General features: G+C 52.1%; 1 protein-coding gene across 2 annotated transcripts in view; it reads right to left on the reverse strand.

Annotated features, from left to right (window-relative positions):
• Positions 1 to 19,229, reverse strand: part of CFAP44 (cilia and flagella associated protein 44) — an 81,527-nt gene that overhangs the window by 18,513 nt on the left and 43,785 nt on the right. For both annotated transcript variants that reach the window (XM_048817725.2, XM_048817715.2), the window contains 6 exons: positions 15,972 to 16,027; positions 6,087 to 6,249; positions 5,304 to 5,434; positions 3,939 to 4,132; positions 3,287 to 3,467; positions 1,808 to 1,985 (listed from right to left, as the gene is read on the reverse strand). In XM_048817725.2, coding sequence (XP_048673682.2) covers positions 1,808 to 1,985; positions 3,287 to 3,467; positions 3,939 to 4,132; positions 5,304 to 5,434; positions 6,087 to 6,249; positions 15,972 to 16,027 — 903 coding nt within the window. The remainder of the gene's footprint in view (positions 1 to 1,807; positions 1,986 to 3,286; positions 3,468 to 3,938; positions 4,133 to 5,303; positions 5,435 to 6,086; positions 6,250 to 15,971; positions 16,028 to 19,229) is intronic.

Here is a 19,229-nt window from a genome sequence, read left to right on the forward strand (position 1 = left end):
TGATTTTATCTGGAGGAATTCCCACACAAAGAATGCCAGAGCCTCATCTGATTATCCTGGAGATCTGGGTATTGCTGACCCTGGGTACTAATCTACTTTGACAAGTGGCTTACCCAAGGAAATGGTGCTCGATCCTTGCCACCAAGCTATATTGGCTCAGTTGGATCCATGTATCCTAAGCCACTTGAGTTGGGTACAAAATCACTTCAACTAAGGTTGACCTTAGCGCCAGGTACATTGTACACCAAGCCACTTAAAGCAAGTGGCTCACCAGTGTCAATTGCGCTGGATCCTCAGCACTAGACCTGGTCAACCCAGAAGGATCCAGAGATCTAACACCTCTTATACTGGTGCTTGACCACTTCAGGCATGCAGTACACCAGCTAACAGTGCTTAGCACCAGCCTCAGATGACCCAAAGGGGAGAACATAAATGCCATGTACAGTGGGCACCAGACTACATCATCAAGTGGTTCACCAGGATCCATGATACTGGATCCTAAGCACTTTTTTTGGTTAACTGGAATGAATCTATTGATGTCCATGGTGTTAGAACCTTGGTGCTCAACTAGATTGATCTGAAAAGACCTGGGAACCTCAGCAACATAGTGATGATGCCAGGATGCCAGCGCTGAATTCAGTTGATCCAGAAGAATCCAGAAACTGTGGCACTACATCAATTATGTCTGAACCTCAGCAGTAAATTCAGTCAAACGAGGGGGGACCCAAGAGTCTTGATGGTGCACTGATAGTTCTGGAACCTTGGCTCCAATAGGACCCAGAGACTGCAGGATCACATTGACAGTCTGAGGACCTAAGTGCCAAATTAGCTCAGCCTGGAGGAATATAGGGTCCTCCGCATCAGGCTCACTCACTGGGAAAAGATCAGGGAGATGGATGCCACTTAAAGAGGTCACAGAGCCACTTAGGCTAGCAGACGTATAAAATTGATGCTGGACTTACTCATTACCAGACTTAGTCGACTGGGCCTGTGGAGTTTCCCCCATCAGCAGGGGTATTTGAGGAAGCCCTCCTGTCCCTGTAGGCCACACAGACAATTCCCAGGCCTGACAGCTACCGTTTTTTCTTGGTTCTTTTAACTTAAGAAGCATGTTTTGACTAACTGCCAGTCTAACTAATTAAGATGAAAAAGCCCCCAAAGGGCAGAAGAAAAGGAAAGAAACCAATGAGGAGAGCCTTGAGGACACTGCACGTGCTCCATGCTCGCTGCACCTTCAGCAGTTAAAAGGAACTGAAGGGCAGGTGGGGCCACACCCCCTTTTATACCCTCAGAATTTTCCACAAGGATGGGAGGGGTGAATAGCCCTAATGGACCATGCTTACTAGAAAGATTCCACAGCTCCATGCCAGGAGGCACTAATCCCACAAATGTCAATATGCAGATGCCACATAAAGAAGAACTGTTAATTCTGTTTTTATAATGGTGCAACATGGTGGGGGAGGGAGTTAGGTCACTGAGTTTCTGGAGAAAGTTTATTAACCTCTGCATGGTAGTGTTTTTGGAATTATGCAAAAGATTGATGTTTCTGTTAAAGGGTGGGGGAAAATTAATATATCTGCTTGGTCAATGAGGGCCATTTGAGGATTATTCTAATGGGTATGGATTGATGTAACCTTGGGCTAGATGAAATACAAAAGCTTGGCAAAATGACCACCAATGTGCAGTTAAAATTGACCACACATGGTCTGTCTTTAGTAGTCCTCCATCCTGTCACTTTCAAAACATTTTGCAATTGCTCATTTTCTAGATAACATTTTTTTCCAAAAAGGGGAATCCATTTACATACCGCCACCTCTAACGACCTAAGCTGCATCTTCTTCTTCTCTGCGTTCATACGCATGTGCTCCGGGATCTTGTAGTTTGTGGCTGTCTTCAGTTTGAAATCCCCCATGTTTTCCTGAGCCTCTTTGATGTCCTGAACATCCTTGGGGTTCTCATAGTTGTCACTGGGTTTGCTCTTGTATCTGCCAAACACCAAAACCAAGCAGAAATTCTAAGGCTGCACAAATCTCCCACTTCTGTGCTTACCTTACGCATTGATAATGCCTGCTTTGTGCAACAAGGCTTGGTAGGAGAGGTAGGTGTCAGTGGAAGACTAAGCACTACTTAGAAGGAAATATCAGTTGTTTGGAAGAGTTTATCTATGTGTTTAGCAGGAATGTCAGAAAGTGATCCATACCTGGGGACGAATGTCTCCTTCAGTTTTGAAGAGAAAAACAAACACACATAGGAAGATGTGATTTTTAAAAACTAAACAAATACATGATGTAGCTCTGCCATTAAGGACAGATTCAAATAAGACCCCTGAATGAGGCTCTGGGCTCGGAGAAGACCCTTGTATAACAGTGAGCAGCAGATAGCATTCTATAAAGCTGATTTCAGCTGACAAAACACCCAATGAAGAGGAGACGGCACCACCATCTGTAGTGCCTCCTCTGATTCAATACCTCAAGCCATGTTAAGACCCAAGGAAGGAGTTACATGACTAATTCAACTGATGTGCATAGCACATGCTGCTGACTTTCTCAGAGAGGTGGTTCGCAAAGTTCTGCTTGGCTGCAGCATAGAGTACAGGGCCTGATTGTACAGTTCTTATCCAGTCAAATTCTCATTGACTTCAAGACTTTCCAACTCATTGCACTATCTTTCTGCCTCCATTGCTGGCTCCATTCATGCCAGTAAGCTACACATTAAGTTTGAAGAGATTCCTGTTTTCCGTGCATTTTGAAAGACTCTTGTCATTTTCCATTTTAAGAGCAGAACCAGCAGGGAAAGGGAAGGGACAGTGTGACCTGTACGTACACACATGCTAACATAATGTTTATGATGTTAGTGCAAGTGGCTCACCCACACTATCGCTGCTCAAGGGGTTAATCAAGGGCTGACCCAGAAGTCTTGGTGGCCCCAAGCCAAGATGGAATTGGACACCTCCAACAAGTACTCCCTGCTTCCTTTTCCATCACCTTCCCACCTGTTTGAGCAACCTATCTGGTCACCGATTGTGTCATTTAGCCCTCCTCATTGACATTGCTTTAAAAGAGGAGCCGTGGCAGCCAGCACAAAAGATTCTAAGGTTCACTTGAGATTCAAGGGCACCTGCAGTCCATAACTGACATTTGGAGCTAATTAGTTTTTAAATTGCCCCCTTAGAATAATAGGGAATTATACAAAAATATAACAGTGGCATATAAGAGCTAAGTACAATTTTTTGACCACAGACAAAGGCAGGCCAGTGGAAAGATGCAGTTTGTGATTCAGGACTTACAGTTCATCCCACTCCTTCCTTCTTTGCATAATCTTAGCTTTGGCCCTGTCCGCTTTCTCCATAATTTTTCTAACTTGTTCAAGTCGGTTTCCACCAAAACGTCCTATAGCACCTTGCAGTTGGGGCCTTTTCTTCAGCTTGTCAGCTTCCATCTCCTCTTCAGTAACTCCACCAGCCTGACCTAAAAAGAATGAAGTGGGTGTGTAAGCATTAGGTATTTTTATGTGACCTAAAAGCAAGTCAAGGCTACTGTAAGCCACACTGGGCCAGCTCCTCAGCTGGTAAAATCAGCATTGCTGCAGTCAATGGTCCTTCGCTCATGCCATATTATCAATCAGTGAAAAAAACTGTGCAACCTTGTGTCCCCTTTGGGTTGATGGGTTTTTGCCAACTTTGACTAGAATGTGGAAAACATCTGGTTCTAAATGGCAGAGGGGAACTGTTGACTGAGAATGCAATGTGGTGACCGAAACAGAACATGAAGAGAACTCTGTTACCAGCTTCTGTTGCCAAGTTTCTTTGCTTAAAAGTGATGTGATATACTGCAGTCTCTTCCACTCAAGCTCACAAAAATAAACAAGGTGAGATGAAGGATGGAAAGCACATTATGGTAAACAGAATAGCAGCATTTAGGCCTTTGCATATGTCTTACTTGTCTCTTTCTGGCTTTCTCGCCTTTGCTCTGCTTCTTTTGCTAATTTGCTCGTTCTCCTTTTCCCTCTTTGACTTTGTTTTCTGGCTTTGTAGTACCTCTCGGAGATTGCCAGGAGCCTATATGTAGAGATTTGATGACTACTTCCTATAGCATGAACGACCACTGTGTCAAATTCCAATGTGTCCCGAAACCTAAGGAAACAAAATAGAGATAACATTCATTATTGTCTGATTTCTGCAGTAGCCGTCTATGAAGTATTTTCCTTCTAGCCCATATTGCTGCCCCCAAAAGGCTTAAACAATGTATTATACTAATTAAACGTATTATACAATCATAGTATCTGCAAACATAAAACAACAGGTATCAGTGCTATGACAGAAGTACTGTCCACTGACATCATGAAATCTAGAAATGGAGCCACTCAAGAGTGGGCAGGGAGGAAAAGCTCAGTGGTTTGAGCATTGGCCTGCTAAACTCAGGGCTGTGAGTTCAATCCTTGAGGGGGCCATTTAGGGATCTGGGACAAAAGTGGGAGATTGGCCCTGCTTTGAGCAGGGGGTTGAACTAGATGACCTCCTGAGGTCCCTTCCAACCCTGATATTCTATGATTCTATGTCAACAATACCTCATCCACCAAAATGGTGTCTAAGGCATCTGACAGATCTAGTTGAACCAACATAGATAGTTGATCTGTGTCTAACACCAGAAAAATCACCTAGCAGAGCAATCTCTATATCAAACTCAGGTCTAAAACCAGACTGGACAGGGTCAAGGAAATCTGAGGAGTCCAGGAATCAACAGAATTGCATCACTACAGCATTCTTCCCCACAAAAGGGAGATTCCCAATAGGGTTTTAATTGGTGAGATTCCTCACATCAGGAGATGGTTTATTGAGCAGTGGTCAAACAATCTGTTCTTACGTAATGCTGGTACACTGCCCTCCTAAAAGGAGACAAAGACCATCTCTTCCATAGCAAGCTCAGTTTGTCCCCAGCTGCACTTCACCACACATGAAGGACATGGGTTCACTACACAGTTTATTCCTCAAAGTTCCACCAGCACTTCTAGAACCCCAGCAAATGTCACTGGCTGAAACTCAAACAGAGCTGTTCCCCCAAAACCTGGCTCTGATGCCATGGAGGTGGATAGCACAGTCCTGATTCAGTAATAACCTGATTTGCATATCAGTGCTTGCCTAACTTGTGTATGTTTCAGACCAAATGAGAATATAGTCACAAACAGGACATAGATACACTTTAGTTCTATGAAGAAGATGTTCCCTTCTTGTTCCTCAAGGCAGACGGAACTTAGTTAATGAAAGATCTCAAGGTGGAGGAGGGTGAAAGAAAGCTAGTCCTTACCGACTCTGCAATTTCTGTAGCCCAATGCGGTGCTTCTCCTGATCCCAGGCCAACTCTTTCTGCACTAGTTGGATTCTCTGTGCTGTCTGCCTATCCATCTCCTCACGGATTCTGTGGTCCATCTCAAATTCCTGCAGATAAATGGGAAACTGTGTCATAGCATGCTGAATGCTAGGCTATGACAGTAGCAGTGGTTAGGTTTAAGACATATTTTTGTTCAGACATAGGAGTTGATGTGTATCGACCCAACTGCTCACTCCAGCAGCTGTTCACCACAGTGGAGAGAACCACGTTCTTCCAAAACTCTTCTCTAATGTCACCCAGCACTAGGCTCCTGGCATATTAAAATATATACACACACACACACCCCTTCTTCCAATCCATCTGAAATTGAAAATCAATGAACTTCAATGCTTCTCCATAGCAGGCATCAAACACAGTGTGCAAGGGCAAACCAAGGCAAATCAGTACTTCCACCCCTTGCTAGCTTTACTACTTTCACTCACTTCAGAGTGGTTCTCTATCATATTTACATTCTCTTCACTGTAGCCTTTAAAGAGTGACTGGAGTCTATCGGTCTTACAGGTACTTCTGAGGCACTAACTTCTGCAGCACACTCAGAAATGCCTGTACCATGGGGAAGCAGTTTACTTAAGGAGCTGGAGTGGGAAGAGTGGGAAGATGGGTTGGTCATATTTTGATTCTAACACACTGGACACAGCTCATTTTAAAGTGGCAGCCTAATCCAGAGATAAAGGACCTATACACCAATCTGATGTGTACCTCTCTGTGTAGCTGCATGTGCTTTGGCAGCTCCATGTTCCTTTGAAGCAGGTGATGAAACTCATGCCTAAGGATGATCAGCTCTTGTCTCTTTTTGTTTTTTTTGTCCCCTGCTGCCTTCATTATCTGGTCATATTCCTTTTTTTGCTTGGCATTCTCAATACTGGAAATGCATGAAAAAGGAAGCAGCATTATCTGGATGGTGGCGGGGAAGAGAGAGAGGAGACACAATAGTGTAGCCTTCTAGCCAGGAACAAACATGGATCATAATTCCGCCCTCATTGATACTCATGCAGCTCCCCTGGAATCAATGAGGCTAAAGAAAAGTAGAATGAAATATTAGACTGTAAGCTTTTGGGTGAAGGGATTATCATTTATTATATGTTTGTACAGTGCCTAGCACCAGGGATCCCTCTGGTTTAGTAGGCCTCTGTCAGGGTTCCTTCCCCACTCTGAACTCTAGGGTACAGATGTGGGGACCTGCATAAAAGACCCCCTAAGCTTATTCTTACCAGCTTAGGTTAAAAACTTCCCCAAGGTACAAAACTTTGCCTTGTCATTGAACAGTATGCTGCCACCACCAAGAGTTTTAAACAAAGAACAGGGAAAGAGACCACTTGGAGACGTCTTCCCCCCAAAATATCCCCCCAAGCCCTACACCCCATTTCCTGGGGAAGGCTTGAGAATAATATCCTAACCAATTTGTTACAAAGAAATCAAAGACCCAAACTTCTGGATATTGGAACAATGGAATAATCAGTCAGGTTCTTAAAAGAAGGATTTTATTTAAAAAAAAGAAAGGTAAAAATCATCTCTGTAAAATCAGGATGGCAAATACTTTACAGGGCATTCAGATTCAAAACACAGAGGATTCCCCTCTGGGCAAAATCTTAAAGTTACAGAAAACAGGAATAAACCTCCCTCTTAACACAGGGAAAATTCACATAAAACAAAAGAGAAACTAATCCACCTTGCCTGGTTTACCTATACTGGTTGCAATATTGCAGACTTGGATTACGATGGGTTGGAAAAGACGGATCTCTGTCTGGCCTCTCTCAGTCCCAAGAGAGAACAACCATGTAAACAAAGAACACAAACAAAAGCCTTCCTCCTCCCCAAGATTTGAAAGTATCTTGTCCCCTTATTGGTCCTCTGGGTCAGGTGCCAGCCAGGTTAGCTGAGCTTCTTAACCCTTTACAGGTAACAGGATGTTGCCTCTGGCCAGGAGGGATTTTATAGCACTGTATACGGAAAGGTGGTTACCCTTCCCTTTATATTTATGACAGCCCCTATGTACTATCAGAACATATTGTGACAGGGTCGGGCCAGATGGCTATAGGAAAGTAATTTTTTTTTTTGAAGCAAAAGATTTGCATAACACACTTACAAAGTAAAAACAGCAGCATATGCAATGTGTAACACAGCAACCAATCACAATTGTTTTCTCATTAGCTTCTGGGGAGGGAAGTGTTCAAGCTTGCCTGGGCCCAGAGCTGGGGGCTTCCTCAACTCTCGTGGTCTTCCACCCTTCCGAGTTACCTGGTGGCCCAGAGCGAGGGGGCTTCATCGACTCTCGTGGTCTTCCACCCCTTCGAGTTACCTGGCGCCACGCCCGAGTGTCACCAACAATTCCCTCCTCTGAAAGCACCCAACAAGAGGGGCAGGCTGTGGGGTGGACAATCCAGGGGGGAAGGGGGGAAGGCACGTGCACCCACGTGTGAAAGGACCCCTCTAAGGTGGTGGTGTCCGCAGCATCAATGGCTGGGGCTGGGGTCCCTTACTCTCTCCCCCAGTCAGAGGGTCAGACAAAGGGACCCGGACGGGGACACCGAGCAGAGAACCTTGGACAGTGCCCACCGCTCCTCAAAAGCATCAAGGGAGTCGGTGGACGCCGCCCAGAGGAACTCCGCCCGGATACGTGAACGGACCGAGGATCGGAAAACAGCCCCACAGTCAGAGGAAACTCCATCGGCCAACCTCCTCTCTCTGGTTTTATAGATGGCCGTTTTAGCCAGGGCCAGGAGGAGGTTAACTAGGAGATCCCGCAACTTTGTGAGGCCACGGAAGGGGAGTGCATAAATAAAAAGGTGAGGGGAAAAATGAAACCAAAAACATAATAGGAGATTTGTGCGGAGCTGGAACAGGGGCTGCAGCCTGGCGCACTCCAAATATACGTGCGCCAGGGTTTCCCTCACACCACAAAAGGGACAAGTATCTGGGACGAGGGTGAACCGCGCCAAGTATGTGCCCGTGCTCACAGCTCCGTGAAGGAGCCGCCAACTGATGTCCCCGACGGGCCTCGGAACCAAGGTGGAATATAGGCTGGCCCACCGGGCCTGCTCACCCTCCAAAGGTGGCAGAAGGTCTCGCCACTTTGTGTTGGGGCAGGACACTAGGGTGAGGACGTGAAGGGTGTGGAGCACGAGCATGTATAGATGTTTCCTTGGCGCGGTTTGGAAGCGTACCGGCTGCAGTTCATGCAGCCAGCTTGCAGTGAAGGGGTGAGGGGGTCGATTGGGTCTGTGGGGCAGGGGTCCAATTAAAAAGGTCCAGGGGGCCTGGGGTAGAGGGTGGGCGGGGCGTGCCCTCGAGCCGGACCCGGTCGAGGTAAGCTCGAGCAGCAGGCGGCAAAGCGGCCTTCACCTCCTGAAGTACGCGCCGGGAGGTGCGAGGTCTGGAGAGCCCCATGTGCCGGGCGAGCGTCAGGGGATCCAGCTAGTCTCCCCGGTCATACTCCAGGAGGTCTCTGACCCTTGTGACTTCTGCCAGGATCAAGCTCTGGCGCACCGAGCGGGACTCCGCCACCTGCACACGGAGCTGGGGGTTGTGTAGCAGGGGCTCCGCGAGGAGATCTACCCCCTCGGTGGCCACCACAGACCTGGTCGTTAAAAACAGTTTCCAAGTCTGGAGGGGGTCCTGGTAGAAGACCAGCAGCCCCGAGAGGTCTCGCGGAAGACCTCCCAGACGGAGATAAAAGAGCTGCCGGTCATATCGGAGCCCTTGGATGCGGCGCAGGATGGCGTGCACCAGTGTGCTCCACACCGAACTGCCTGCACAATAGAGGAGCCTCTGTAGGGCCTGGAGGTGGAAGACACGGACCCGAGTGTGTAGACACTTCAGGCCCTGTCCTCCTTCCTTCAGGGGTAGATGAACCACCTCTACAGGGGTCCAGTGCGTTCCTACCAAAAGAACCCCAGAATCGATGTCCGGAGGTTGGTCAGGAAACCCGAGGCTGGGACCAGGGGGTTGAGCCAGTACCAGAGCATGGACAGGACTAGTTGATTAAGCACCAGTGCTCTCCCTCGGAGGGAGAGACATCGGAGTAGTCCCGTCCATTTCCGGAGCCGCTCTATCACCCCGCCCTCTAAATTCACTGGATGGTCTGAAGCGCGGGTAGGAGGGAGCTCGCCTGCTGCCAGTCTCCTACCGCCAAGCCAGAGCTCTTGACCCAGTTGACCTGGACGGAGGAGGCTGCCGAATAGATGGCCTGGCAAGCCTCCACCCGTGCCAAGTCGCCGGGATCCTGGATCACGAGGAGCACTTCATCAGCGTACGCTGACAGGACCAGCTGCAGCTCTGGCTCCCGCAGCACCAACCCTGTCAACTTCCTGCGGAGGAGACAGAGGAAGGATTTGATCGCCAGAGTGTACAGTTGGCCCGAGAGGGGGCACCCCTGCTGTACTCCTCGCCCGAAGCTGACCGGTTCGGTCAGGGTCCAGTTGAGCTTAACCAGACACTCTGCAGAAGTGTACAGCACCCGGAGAAAACCCACAAACTGGGGTCCGAAGCCAAATGCCTGCAGAGTGCTCAGGAGGTACCCGTGGTCCACCCTATCGAACGCCTTCTCCTGATCTAGGGACAGGAGAGCGAACGACAGACCGTCTCTACGCCCGAGTTCCAAAAGGTCCCAAACCATAAATAGGTTATCAAAGATACTGCAGTCCGGGACAGTGTAGGTCTGGTCTGGGTGGATCACGTCCGCCAGCACAGTCCCTAGCCGCAGCGAGATTGCTTTCGCTACGATTTTGTAGTCCGTGCTGAGGAGCGAGACGGGATGCCAATTTCATAAATCGCGGTGGTCCCCCTTCTTTGGCAAGAAGGCGAGCACAGCTCGCCTGCACGAAAGAGGGAGGACCCCGCTCTGCAGAGACTTGGCCCAGACGGTGACTAGGTCTGGGCTGAGGATGTCCCAAAACACGCGGTAGAACTCCACGGTCAGCCCGTCCATGCCTGGAGACTTATTAGTGGGCATAAGACGGAGGGCTTCCGAGAACTCGGCCAGAGTGAGAGGCAATTCTAGCCAATCTCGGTTGCTCGCGCTGACCATAGGGAGCTCCTCCCAAAGCACTCTGCAAGCGCTAGGGTCGGTCGGATCCAGGGATCCGTGAGGGGGGTGCCATCTTCTGCCAGGAGGCAGGTGACGTATTTCTTAGCCCCCCTCATTTTCTCCAGGGCATAGAAGAAGCGGGAGCCACGATCCATCTCCCAAAGGAGGCAGATGCGGGATCGAACAAAGGCGCCCTGGGACCGATGGTCCTCGAGGGCCCAGAGCTCCTCCCGCTTCTCCCGGCACGCTCCGCAAGAGGAGCGGGTCTTCGGGGCTGGCGGCCAAACGCCTCTCCAGCTCTAAGACCTCCCATTCCAACTGCTCTATCGCCACATTTCTCTGTCGGCTGGTGCCCCGGGTGTAGTCGCGGCAGAAAAGCCGGGCGCGCACCTTCCCCAGGTCCCTCCATCGCCGCGCCGAGGGAAAGGCACGCCGCTGCCCTCACCAGGCCAGCCAGAATTCCCGGAAGGACGTCACGAAGCCTTCATCCTCCAACAGGCTGTTGTTAAAATGCCAATTGGCTGGTCCCGGCCTCTCCGCACAGAGGGAGGCTGTCATGGTGGCTAGATGATGGTCAGAAAATGGGGCCAGCCGAATGCTGGAGGAGTGGGCTCATGAGAGATGGAAGCGTGATAAATAAATGCGGTCCAACCGGGAGTGGCTCGACTGATGGGCTTCCACCCGGACAATGGTGAACGTGGAAGTGTCATCCGGGTGGTGGTCACGCCGGATGTCCACTAGGGAGTGATGTTCAACGGTGTCCACGGCGGCCGGGCTCTGCTCGGTCCCCGAGTGGTCTCGCTCCTCGAGGGTGGTATTAAAATCCCCTCCCAGGACCAGGCACTCGTGAGAATCTAAGGTGCCAAGGAAGGCGGACACCTGCTCATAAAATTGCAGCCGCTCCGGGCCCGATGTCGGGGCATAGACGTTAATGAGGTTAACCACGAGCCCCTCTATATGGACCCAGAGATGCAGCAGGCGACCCAGCACCGCCTCGGCAACCCCTAGCACCTCGGGCTGTAGGTCGGGGGAGAACAGGGTCGCCACTCCAGCCTGCCGAATCGTGGAATGGCTAAAGTAGACCCTCTCCCCCCACTCCAGCCACCAACTGTCTTCGGCGGTCAGATCCATATGGGTCTCCTGCAGGAAAATCACAGAGTACCCTCCCTCCCGAAGGAAGGAGAGCACCTGGGACCTGCGGAGAGCCATCCTACAACCCAGGGTGTTCAACGTTGCGATGGTGAGAGGTGTCATGGGGGGGGCCGGGGTGGGATCCTCACTGGCAGGGACACTCGCATCCCCCAGTGGGCCGCGCAACAGTCCTTGACCCATCCCGTAGGTGAGTAATTGGTCACGGAAGACGCAGACCCGCCAGTAGGCCGCGGCATCCTGCTTCCCCAACCCTTTACCTTCCCCCATGAGGGCCTTTATGGCCCGGAGGATTTGAAAAAAATCCCCCCATCGCTGGAGAGCAAGCTGTACCTTGTTGCAGGAGCCACGGACATCCTCTAAAAACTTCCACAGCTCTCCTCGCAGCTCATGGGGGGGTGGGGTTACGGTTTCCCGGTTGTTCCCCGGTGGGGCCCTTGGTGCAGCCCCGTGGTCCACTAAAACGGACAAGCAGGGTGCGGACCCCCGACAGGGTGCCTGATGGGCTGGAGCTTCTAGGCCCGCCTCAAGCTCTGGGGCGATGGGGGCGGTGGAGGGAAGATAGCAGCTCCTAATGGGTCGGGGCAGGAGAACACAAAGGCCGCTCCCTGGGGGTCATCAGTTGAGAAAGGGAAGGAGACAGCCCCGGTGGCGGCAATAACATTGCAGGAGGTAAATTTGATAGGGGTAGGGGCAGTGGCAGAGGCGAGGTTCTGGGTTTCGGGAGGCAAGCAGCTGGATAGTGGCGCCTCCCAATCAGACTCGAGGGTTAAGGGGGTGGGGAGGGAGCTCTCAGTGATACCGGGCGCGGGCTCTATGGTGGATTTAGCGGCCACAGCATCAGGAGGTGGATTATCTTCTGTTGGGTCCCCGCCCGGGAAGGAAATCGATTGCTCCGCACCAACAGGGGGTGCCCCTGGCGACGCGTGTCCCGGCCGCGTGGTGCCAGCTGTCACCTGAGCAGGCTCGGTGGTCGTCAGCGGGGTGCCATCAGCGGCCGGGTCGACGGAGGAGTCCAGGGTCTCCTCGGAGGTGGGAGCAGAAGCAGCAGTTAGGGGGAGGGAGCATGGGGAAGAGAGAGGTGGAGTGAGGTCGCCCAAATCGAGGTTTGCTGGCAAAAGGTCATCCTCCCCCTGGGCGACTGGGGTCAGATCTAGGGCCTCGATCTCCTCGAACATGGAGGAGAGGATACTTTCCGTCGCCTCGGGGTTCTCCCCACTGGCACCTGCCACGACGGTTGCCTCGGGGTTCACGGGGGCTTCGGGTAGTGTCAGGACAGAAGGGGCTTCCTCGAGGGTCTCAGAGGGGAGACACTACCTTCCGGTGCTACCACATCTTTCCCGGCTGACACCGGTGGATGGGACGCACTCGTGGGCAAAGTGGAAGGTTCGGCATCGGTGCCCCCCTTCCTGGTCTTCCAGGGGGCCTCCGCCTCGGGTAGATGAGGCGGAGCTCGAGCCTTCCACTTGCCTCGCTTCCCCTGGACTAGGGCCCAGCCCTCCATGGCATCATCTGGGGGCTGGTTAGCAGGGGTCTTGTCAGGGGGTAAAGGCAATGGCTCAGGGACTTTTGGGGGGGACGGTGGGGGAGCATAAGGGAGGGAGGATTTTCCCTGGGGCAGGCTCTCTCCCATGCCTGGTGGTATCTCTGCCACACCCTCCTCCATAGGCCCCGCCAGATTGTCAAAAGCGAGGGCGGGGCTCTCCCGCTCGTCTGGACGTTGTAGGGGAGGTGCCCCTTGGGCCTGAGCGGGAGAAGTAGTGGTCCGAAGAGGAGGGGGGGCAGGTTCGGGTATCGGACGGCGAGGGGCGTCGGCAATGACGGGGCCGATGTCCTGCCGGGTCTCGGTGATCCCAGATGCCCCTCCTTGCCGGGCTAAGGGGCAGTCCCTCCGGACATGGCCTGATGCCCGGCAGAGGTAGCACCGGGCTTCCCCCGTGGAGAAATACACCCGGTAATGGGCCCCCTGGTGAGGGACGAGGAAGGACCCCTCGAGCGCCTCTCCAACACGCGCCGCCGACGGCAGTAGAAGCTGCACTTGCCAGCGAAAGGAAAAGATGTGACGGAGGGTGGGGTCCTTGCAGCCTAACGGGAGAGGGCTGATGACAGAAACAGGTTTCCCCAGGGTGGAAAGGGTGGGTAACAGGCCAGCATTGGGGAGAAAAGGAGGGACAGAGGTCAGAACCAGGCGGACGCCCAGGTCCTCTAGCGGCTCTAGGGGGACAAACACCCCCCCCCCCACCGCCAGGCCCCTCTCCACTGCCTCCTGGGCGGCAGCCTCCGATGCTAAGAAGAAAACAACCTTCCCATACATTTTGGAGGCCATCACAAAGGCCGAGGGCCCCACCACCCTCGCCAACGCCCGTATGTAGGTCTCCACGTGGGGTGAGGTGGGCACCAGGAGGCATCGGACACCGTGCTTCCTTGTCACGGTGGGGAAGGGGCCCTGGCCGCTGTTGATGATGGCGGAGGCGGTGGGCGGGAGAGATGATGAGGCGCCGTCCTGGGAGGTGAGGGAGGGACACCCGCAGAGCTGGTGAAGGGGGCAGCAGGGAGGGACACAGTGGCGGGGCCGCAGCAGTGGGGGTGGCCCTTGCAACGGAGGGCCTGGTGGTTTTAGCGGGGCCCTTCCCCTTCTTCTTGCCCTGGCCTTTCCCGCTGGCTGGGGGGCTCCCCTAGAGTCTGGGAAGGCGGTGGGCATGGCAGCAGCAGAGGTCACCCCGGTGCCCTCCATTGCCAATGCCCCAGCGGGGGCGGTGGCAGGTGGTTAACAGGAGTTGGGGTCAGGTAAAAAAGGACAGGCTGTGGGATGGGCAGTTCGGGGGGCGGGGACACATGAACCACCATACACTTGTCCAGAGAGTCCTGTTTGGTTGGCTGGTGCTTCTGGCCCACACGGTGGAATCAGGGCAAGCAGCTAAGTCCAGAGGCAGATGTTAAACAGCCAGCAATGACGGTGGAGGAGGCAGTTGTGAAGATGGTAGTGTGGGGGTTGGGAGGACACAGATGGATCGGGGGGCAGCTCCGTGCCACACCCCCTGTGTCCCTACAAACACAGTCACGATACAGTCAAGGCCTCCCCCCACACGAGAGCACAGTTCCAAAGTTACTCAGTCTTGGGCCCCCTCCACGGCGATTTGTAAGTTTCCCGGGTGGTGTTCCTCCGGTAGACGGCTGTTTCTCTGTCTGTTCCGGGTTTTCTTTTTTGCATTCCAGAAATGCCGAAGCAAGTGATAAGATTCCTCTCAACTGGAGACGGGTCAGCAGACAAACAGCAAGCGCCTGGGTCTGGGGGCTGGGTCCTTCCACTCCCACCCTCCGGGGAAGTGGGCCAGCAGGCTCCCCCTCTCTCAGGGGGGGTTTCAGCTGGAGCAGCAGCAGCGTCCAAGGGTGGGCAGGGCGGGGGGGGGGGGGGGGGAGGGCTAACAGCCGGCCAGCACTCTAGCAACAGTGGAGAAAGAAAAAAAAACAACAAAAGGAAAAGAAAGGGGGGAAAAGCATCTGGCCTGGCTGGGGGGGGAAGCTGAAAGCACAGGCAAAAAGCCAGGAAAGCCCAGGCCAGAGGGCTGCAGCAGGAGAGCAAGCTAAGTAGGTCCCTTTTCCCTGGGTAAGGTAACAGAGAAGGTTTCAGAACAATCAGGAACCTTCTGGAGACAATTAAGACAGGCTGATTAGAACACCTGCAGCCAATCAAGAAGCTGCTAGAATCAATTAAGGCAGGCTAATCAGGGCACCTGGGTTTTAAAAAGGAGCTCACTTCAGTTTGTGGTGTGCATGTGAGGAGCTGGGAGCAAGAGGCACTAGGAGCTGAGAGTGAGAACGCGGACTGTTGGAGGTGTACAAGCATTATCAGACATCAGGAGGAAGGTCCTATGGGGAGGATAAAGGTGGGAGGAGGCCATGGGGAAGTAGCCCAGGGAGTTGTAGCTGTCACACAGCTGTTCCAGGAGGCACTCAAGACAGCTGCATTCCACAGGGCCCTGGGCTGGAACCTGGAGTAGAGGGCGGGCCCAGGTTCCCCCCAAATCCTCCCAACTCCTGGTCAGACACAGGAGTAGTCGACCTGGACTGTGGGTTCAGAAAAACGGCCAAGCTGAGGGCTGCCGTGAAGCTCTAAGGTGAGCAAATCTGCCAATAAGCGCAAGACCCACCAAGGTAGAGCAGGAACTTTGTCACAATATATGTTAAATAATGATGTCAGAACATCATGCTACAAAAACAGGTGGATGAGATGGATGTCTGCATAAAGGCTGCACAGGCATCGAAGGCTCCGTGTGTCTTGAGACAATAGCCCAACTTTGGAGTGAGCTACTGCCTTCTCTAAAAAGGCAAAACAGCTGGGCCACATGACCTGGAGGCAGAGCTACCAGCAAGCGCAGCCTTTCTCACTTTCATCAAGCATGCCTTACCTGTAGGCACTAGGATCCTCAATATCTTCTGCAGTTTTCTCCTTTTCAAGATCTCCCTGTGAAGCAAAAATATAATCTTTGTGTAAACAAAGAATGACACTCAACGGCTCATGAGGCTGTTCCACAAATTAAGGAAGAACCCCACACTGCTGCTCACAAATCAAGTGATGTTTGTAAAGCCAGATGAAACCTTAATGATGAATGACACTACAGGGTCACTAAATATCAGGTTCTAATGGTTCCTAGGCAAAAAGGGGCGACTGCAATACTTACCAATGAACATATGGGGCCAAACTGATCCATGATGTAACTCAATTAACTTCAGTGGATTTGAGTTTGGCCCACGATGAATCCCATTTATGTCTAAAGGTAGCTACAAAATTTGAAAACTCTTCCATGTGACTAAAACTAGAATAGACACTCCCTGAAGAGTTACTTTGATAAGAAATAGCACTTTTAAGATGGACATAAAGCAATGCTGTCAACCTAGACTATGGAAATGATGTTGCACCTAATTCTGTTACTAAGTGCAGCTGCTAACATCATGTCCCAGGAGCAGATCATGATTGCAAGAGCATCCCCTCGTCAGCGCTTGAGGGATAACTCAGTGGTTTGAGCATTGGCCTGCTAAACCCAGGGTTGTGAATTCAATCCTTGAGGGGGCCATTTAGGGATCTGGGGCAAAAATTGGGGAATGGTCCTGCTGCAAGCAGGGGGTTGGACTAGATGACCTCCTGAGGTCCCTTCCAACCCTAACCTTCTATGATTCTATGTTGTCAAGGTTCCTCCCCACTCTGAGCTCTAGGGTACAGATGTGGGGACCTGCATGAAAACCTCCTAAGCTTACTTTCACCAGCTTAGGTTAAAACTTCCCCAAGGTACAAATTAATTTTATCCTTTGACCCTGGATCTCCACTGCCACCACCAAACTCTAACTGGGTTTACTGGGAAACGTAGTTGGACACGTCTTCCCCCCCAAAATCCTCCCAACCCTTGCACCCCACTTCCTGGGGAAGGTTTGGTAAAAATCCTCACCAATTTGCACAGGTGACCACAGACCCAAACCTTGGATCTGAGAACAATGAAAAAGCATTCAGTTTTCTTACAAGAAGACTTTTAATAGAAGTAAAGAAATCACCTCTGTAAAATCAGGATGGTAGATACCTTACAGGGTAATTAGATTCAAAACATAGAGAATCCCTCTAGGCAAATCCTTAAGTTACAAAAAAGACACACAGACAGGAATAGTCATTCTATTCAGCACAGTTCTTTTCTCAGCCATTTAAAGAAATCATAATTAACACATACCTAGCTAGATTACTTACTAAAGTTCTAAGACTCCATTCCTGGTCTATCCCCAGCAAAAGCAGCATACAAACAGACACAAACCCTTTGTTTCTCTCCCTCCTCCCAGCTTTTGAAAGTATCTTGTCTCCTCATTGGTCATTTTGGTCAGGTGCCAGCGAGGTTACCTTTAGCTTCTTAACCCTTTACAGGTGAGAGGATTTTTCCTCTGGCCAGGAGGGATTTTAAAGGGGTTTACCCTTCCCTTTATATTTATGACAGATGTTATAAAGATCATTAGAGCCCTGCAAATCCACGGGTATCCACTTTATATCCGTGGACCATTTCTGCGGATAGCAGTGTGGATGCAGATACAAATTTTGTATCCGTGCAAGGCTCTGACGGTAAGAGCCAGGCGGGCAGCTGTGAGGAACCACGAAACGGATCCTCCACCTGCCCTGGGCGGGGGGTCCTGGGGAACAGGGACACTGGATGGGGGGCTGCTCAGGCCCCCCCACCCAGGGAAGGTGGAGGTTCCGCCATGGCTCCCCACAGCTGCCTGCCTGGCTCTTACTGTGGCTAGGCTGCAGCTCCCAGCTGCAACCCCCTCCCAGCTGGAGCCAGGTTGGGGAGAGCCGCGTTGGCAGCTGTGGGGAGCCTGGGTCTCTCCACCTGCCCTGGGCAGAGGGACTGGGGGGCAGGGACACTGGGCGGGGGGAACTGGGGAGCAGGGGCACTAAGTGGGGAGGCTGGAACATTTGGCTCGGGGGCTGGAGGGCAGGGACATGGGCCAGGGTTTGCTTGGGCTCCCCGCCCAGGGCAGGTGGAGGGTCTGCTGCAGCTCTGCACAGCTGCCCGCCCAGCTCTTATCATGGCTGGGCTGCCGCCTTGCCCAGAGCCAGGTCGGGGAGAGCTGCGCTGGCAGCTGTGGGGAGCCTGGGTCCCTCCATCTGCCCTGGGTAGGGTACTGGGACACTGGGTGGGGGGCTGCTCAGGCCCTCCCACCCAGGGCATGGTCCGCCACAGCTCCCCACAGCTGCTAACATGGCTCTCCCCAATCTGGTTCCAGCTGGGCAGGGGACAGCTCAGAGCCAGGGCATGGCCACGGTAAGAGCTGGGCGGGCAGCTGTGGGGAGCTGCGACAGATCCCCTACCTGCCCTGGGGGGGGGGCCCAAGCAGCCCCCAGGCAGCTCCACAGGCCTCCTCCCTTCCCCCAGCCAGGCCAGCGTAGAGCCCAGCCAGGGAGCTGTGGGGAGCCGCGGCGGACCCTCCACCTGCCTGCGGTTCAGGGGTATGGGGGGCTGAGAGCAGCCCCCGGTTGTGTCCCTGCCCCCCAGGCTCCTCACCCGGCCAAGGGCAGGTGGAGAGTTCACAACTCTCTTTGGGCTTCCCACAGCTGCCCATGCGGCTCTCCTGACTGGGCTCCAGCAGGGGGGATGCCTCGGAGCCTCAGCCTGGCCCCGAGTGTAGAGCCCTGCAAATCTGCAGATATCTGCGGCTATCCGCACGTGCGGATGTGGATATTCGCAGATAATTTTTGCGGATAGCGGATCGAATGCAGATACACATTTGTGTACCCGCACAGGGCTCTAGAGATCATCAGATTTTTACAAACATATTTTAAAGTTCAATCTACTCAAAAAATGATTCTGTCGAGATAGCACTTTTTTACTGAACAGACCTCCCTTTCTTTTGAAGTCAGATCTGGTTACTTCAGCGACTCATTAAGCTTTTATTAATTCCTTCTTTACTTACAAATTGAGCAACTATGGTACAGAAGCCACTAATAAAAATAAATATAGGGTCTTTATGATGCCATATTTTAAGTCTCTATTCAGAGTAGAACTGCACTTTAATAAAAAGAAGCACAGAATAGAGAGAAAATCTGTCAAGTCTTTGTTGTTCTCAACACACAAACACATGAGGTGATGATTAACTAAGGGATGCCATGTACATCAACAGAATATACAGAC

Source organism: Caretta caretta, chromosome 1 (assembly GCF_965140235.1).
Source record: "Caretta caretta isolate rCarCar2 chromosome 1, rCarCar1.hap1, whole genome shotgun sequence".
NCBI classification, from domain to species: Eukaryota; Metazoa; Chordata; order Testudines; family Cheloniidae; genus Caretta; species Caretta caretta.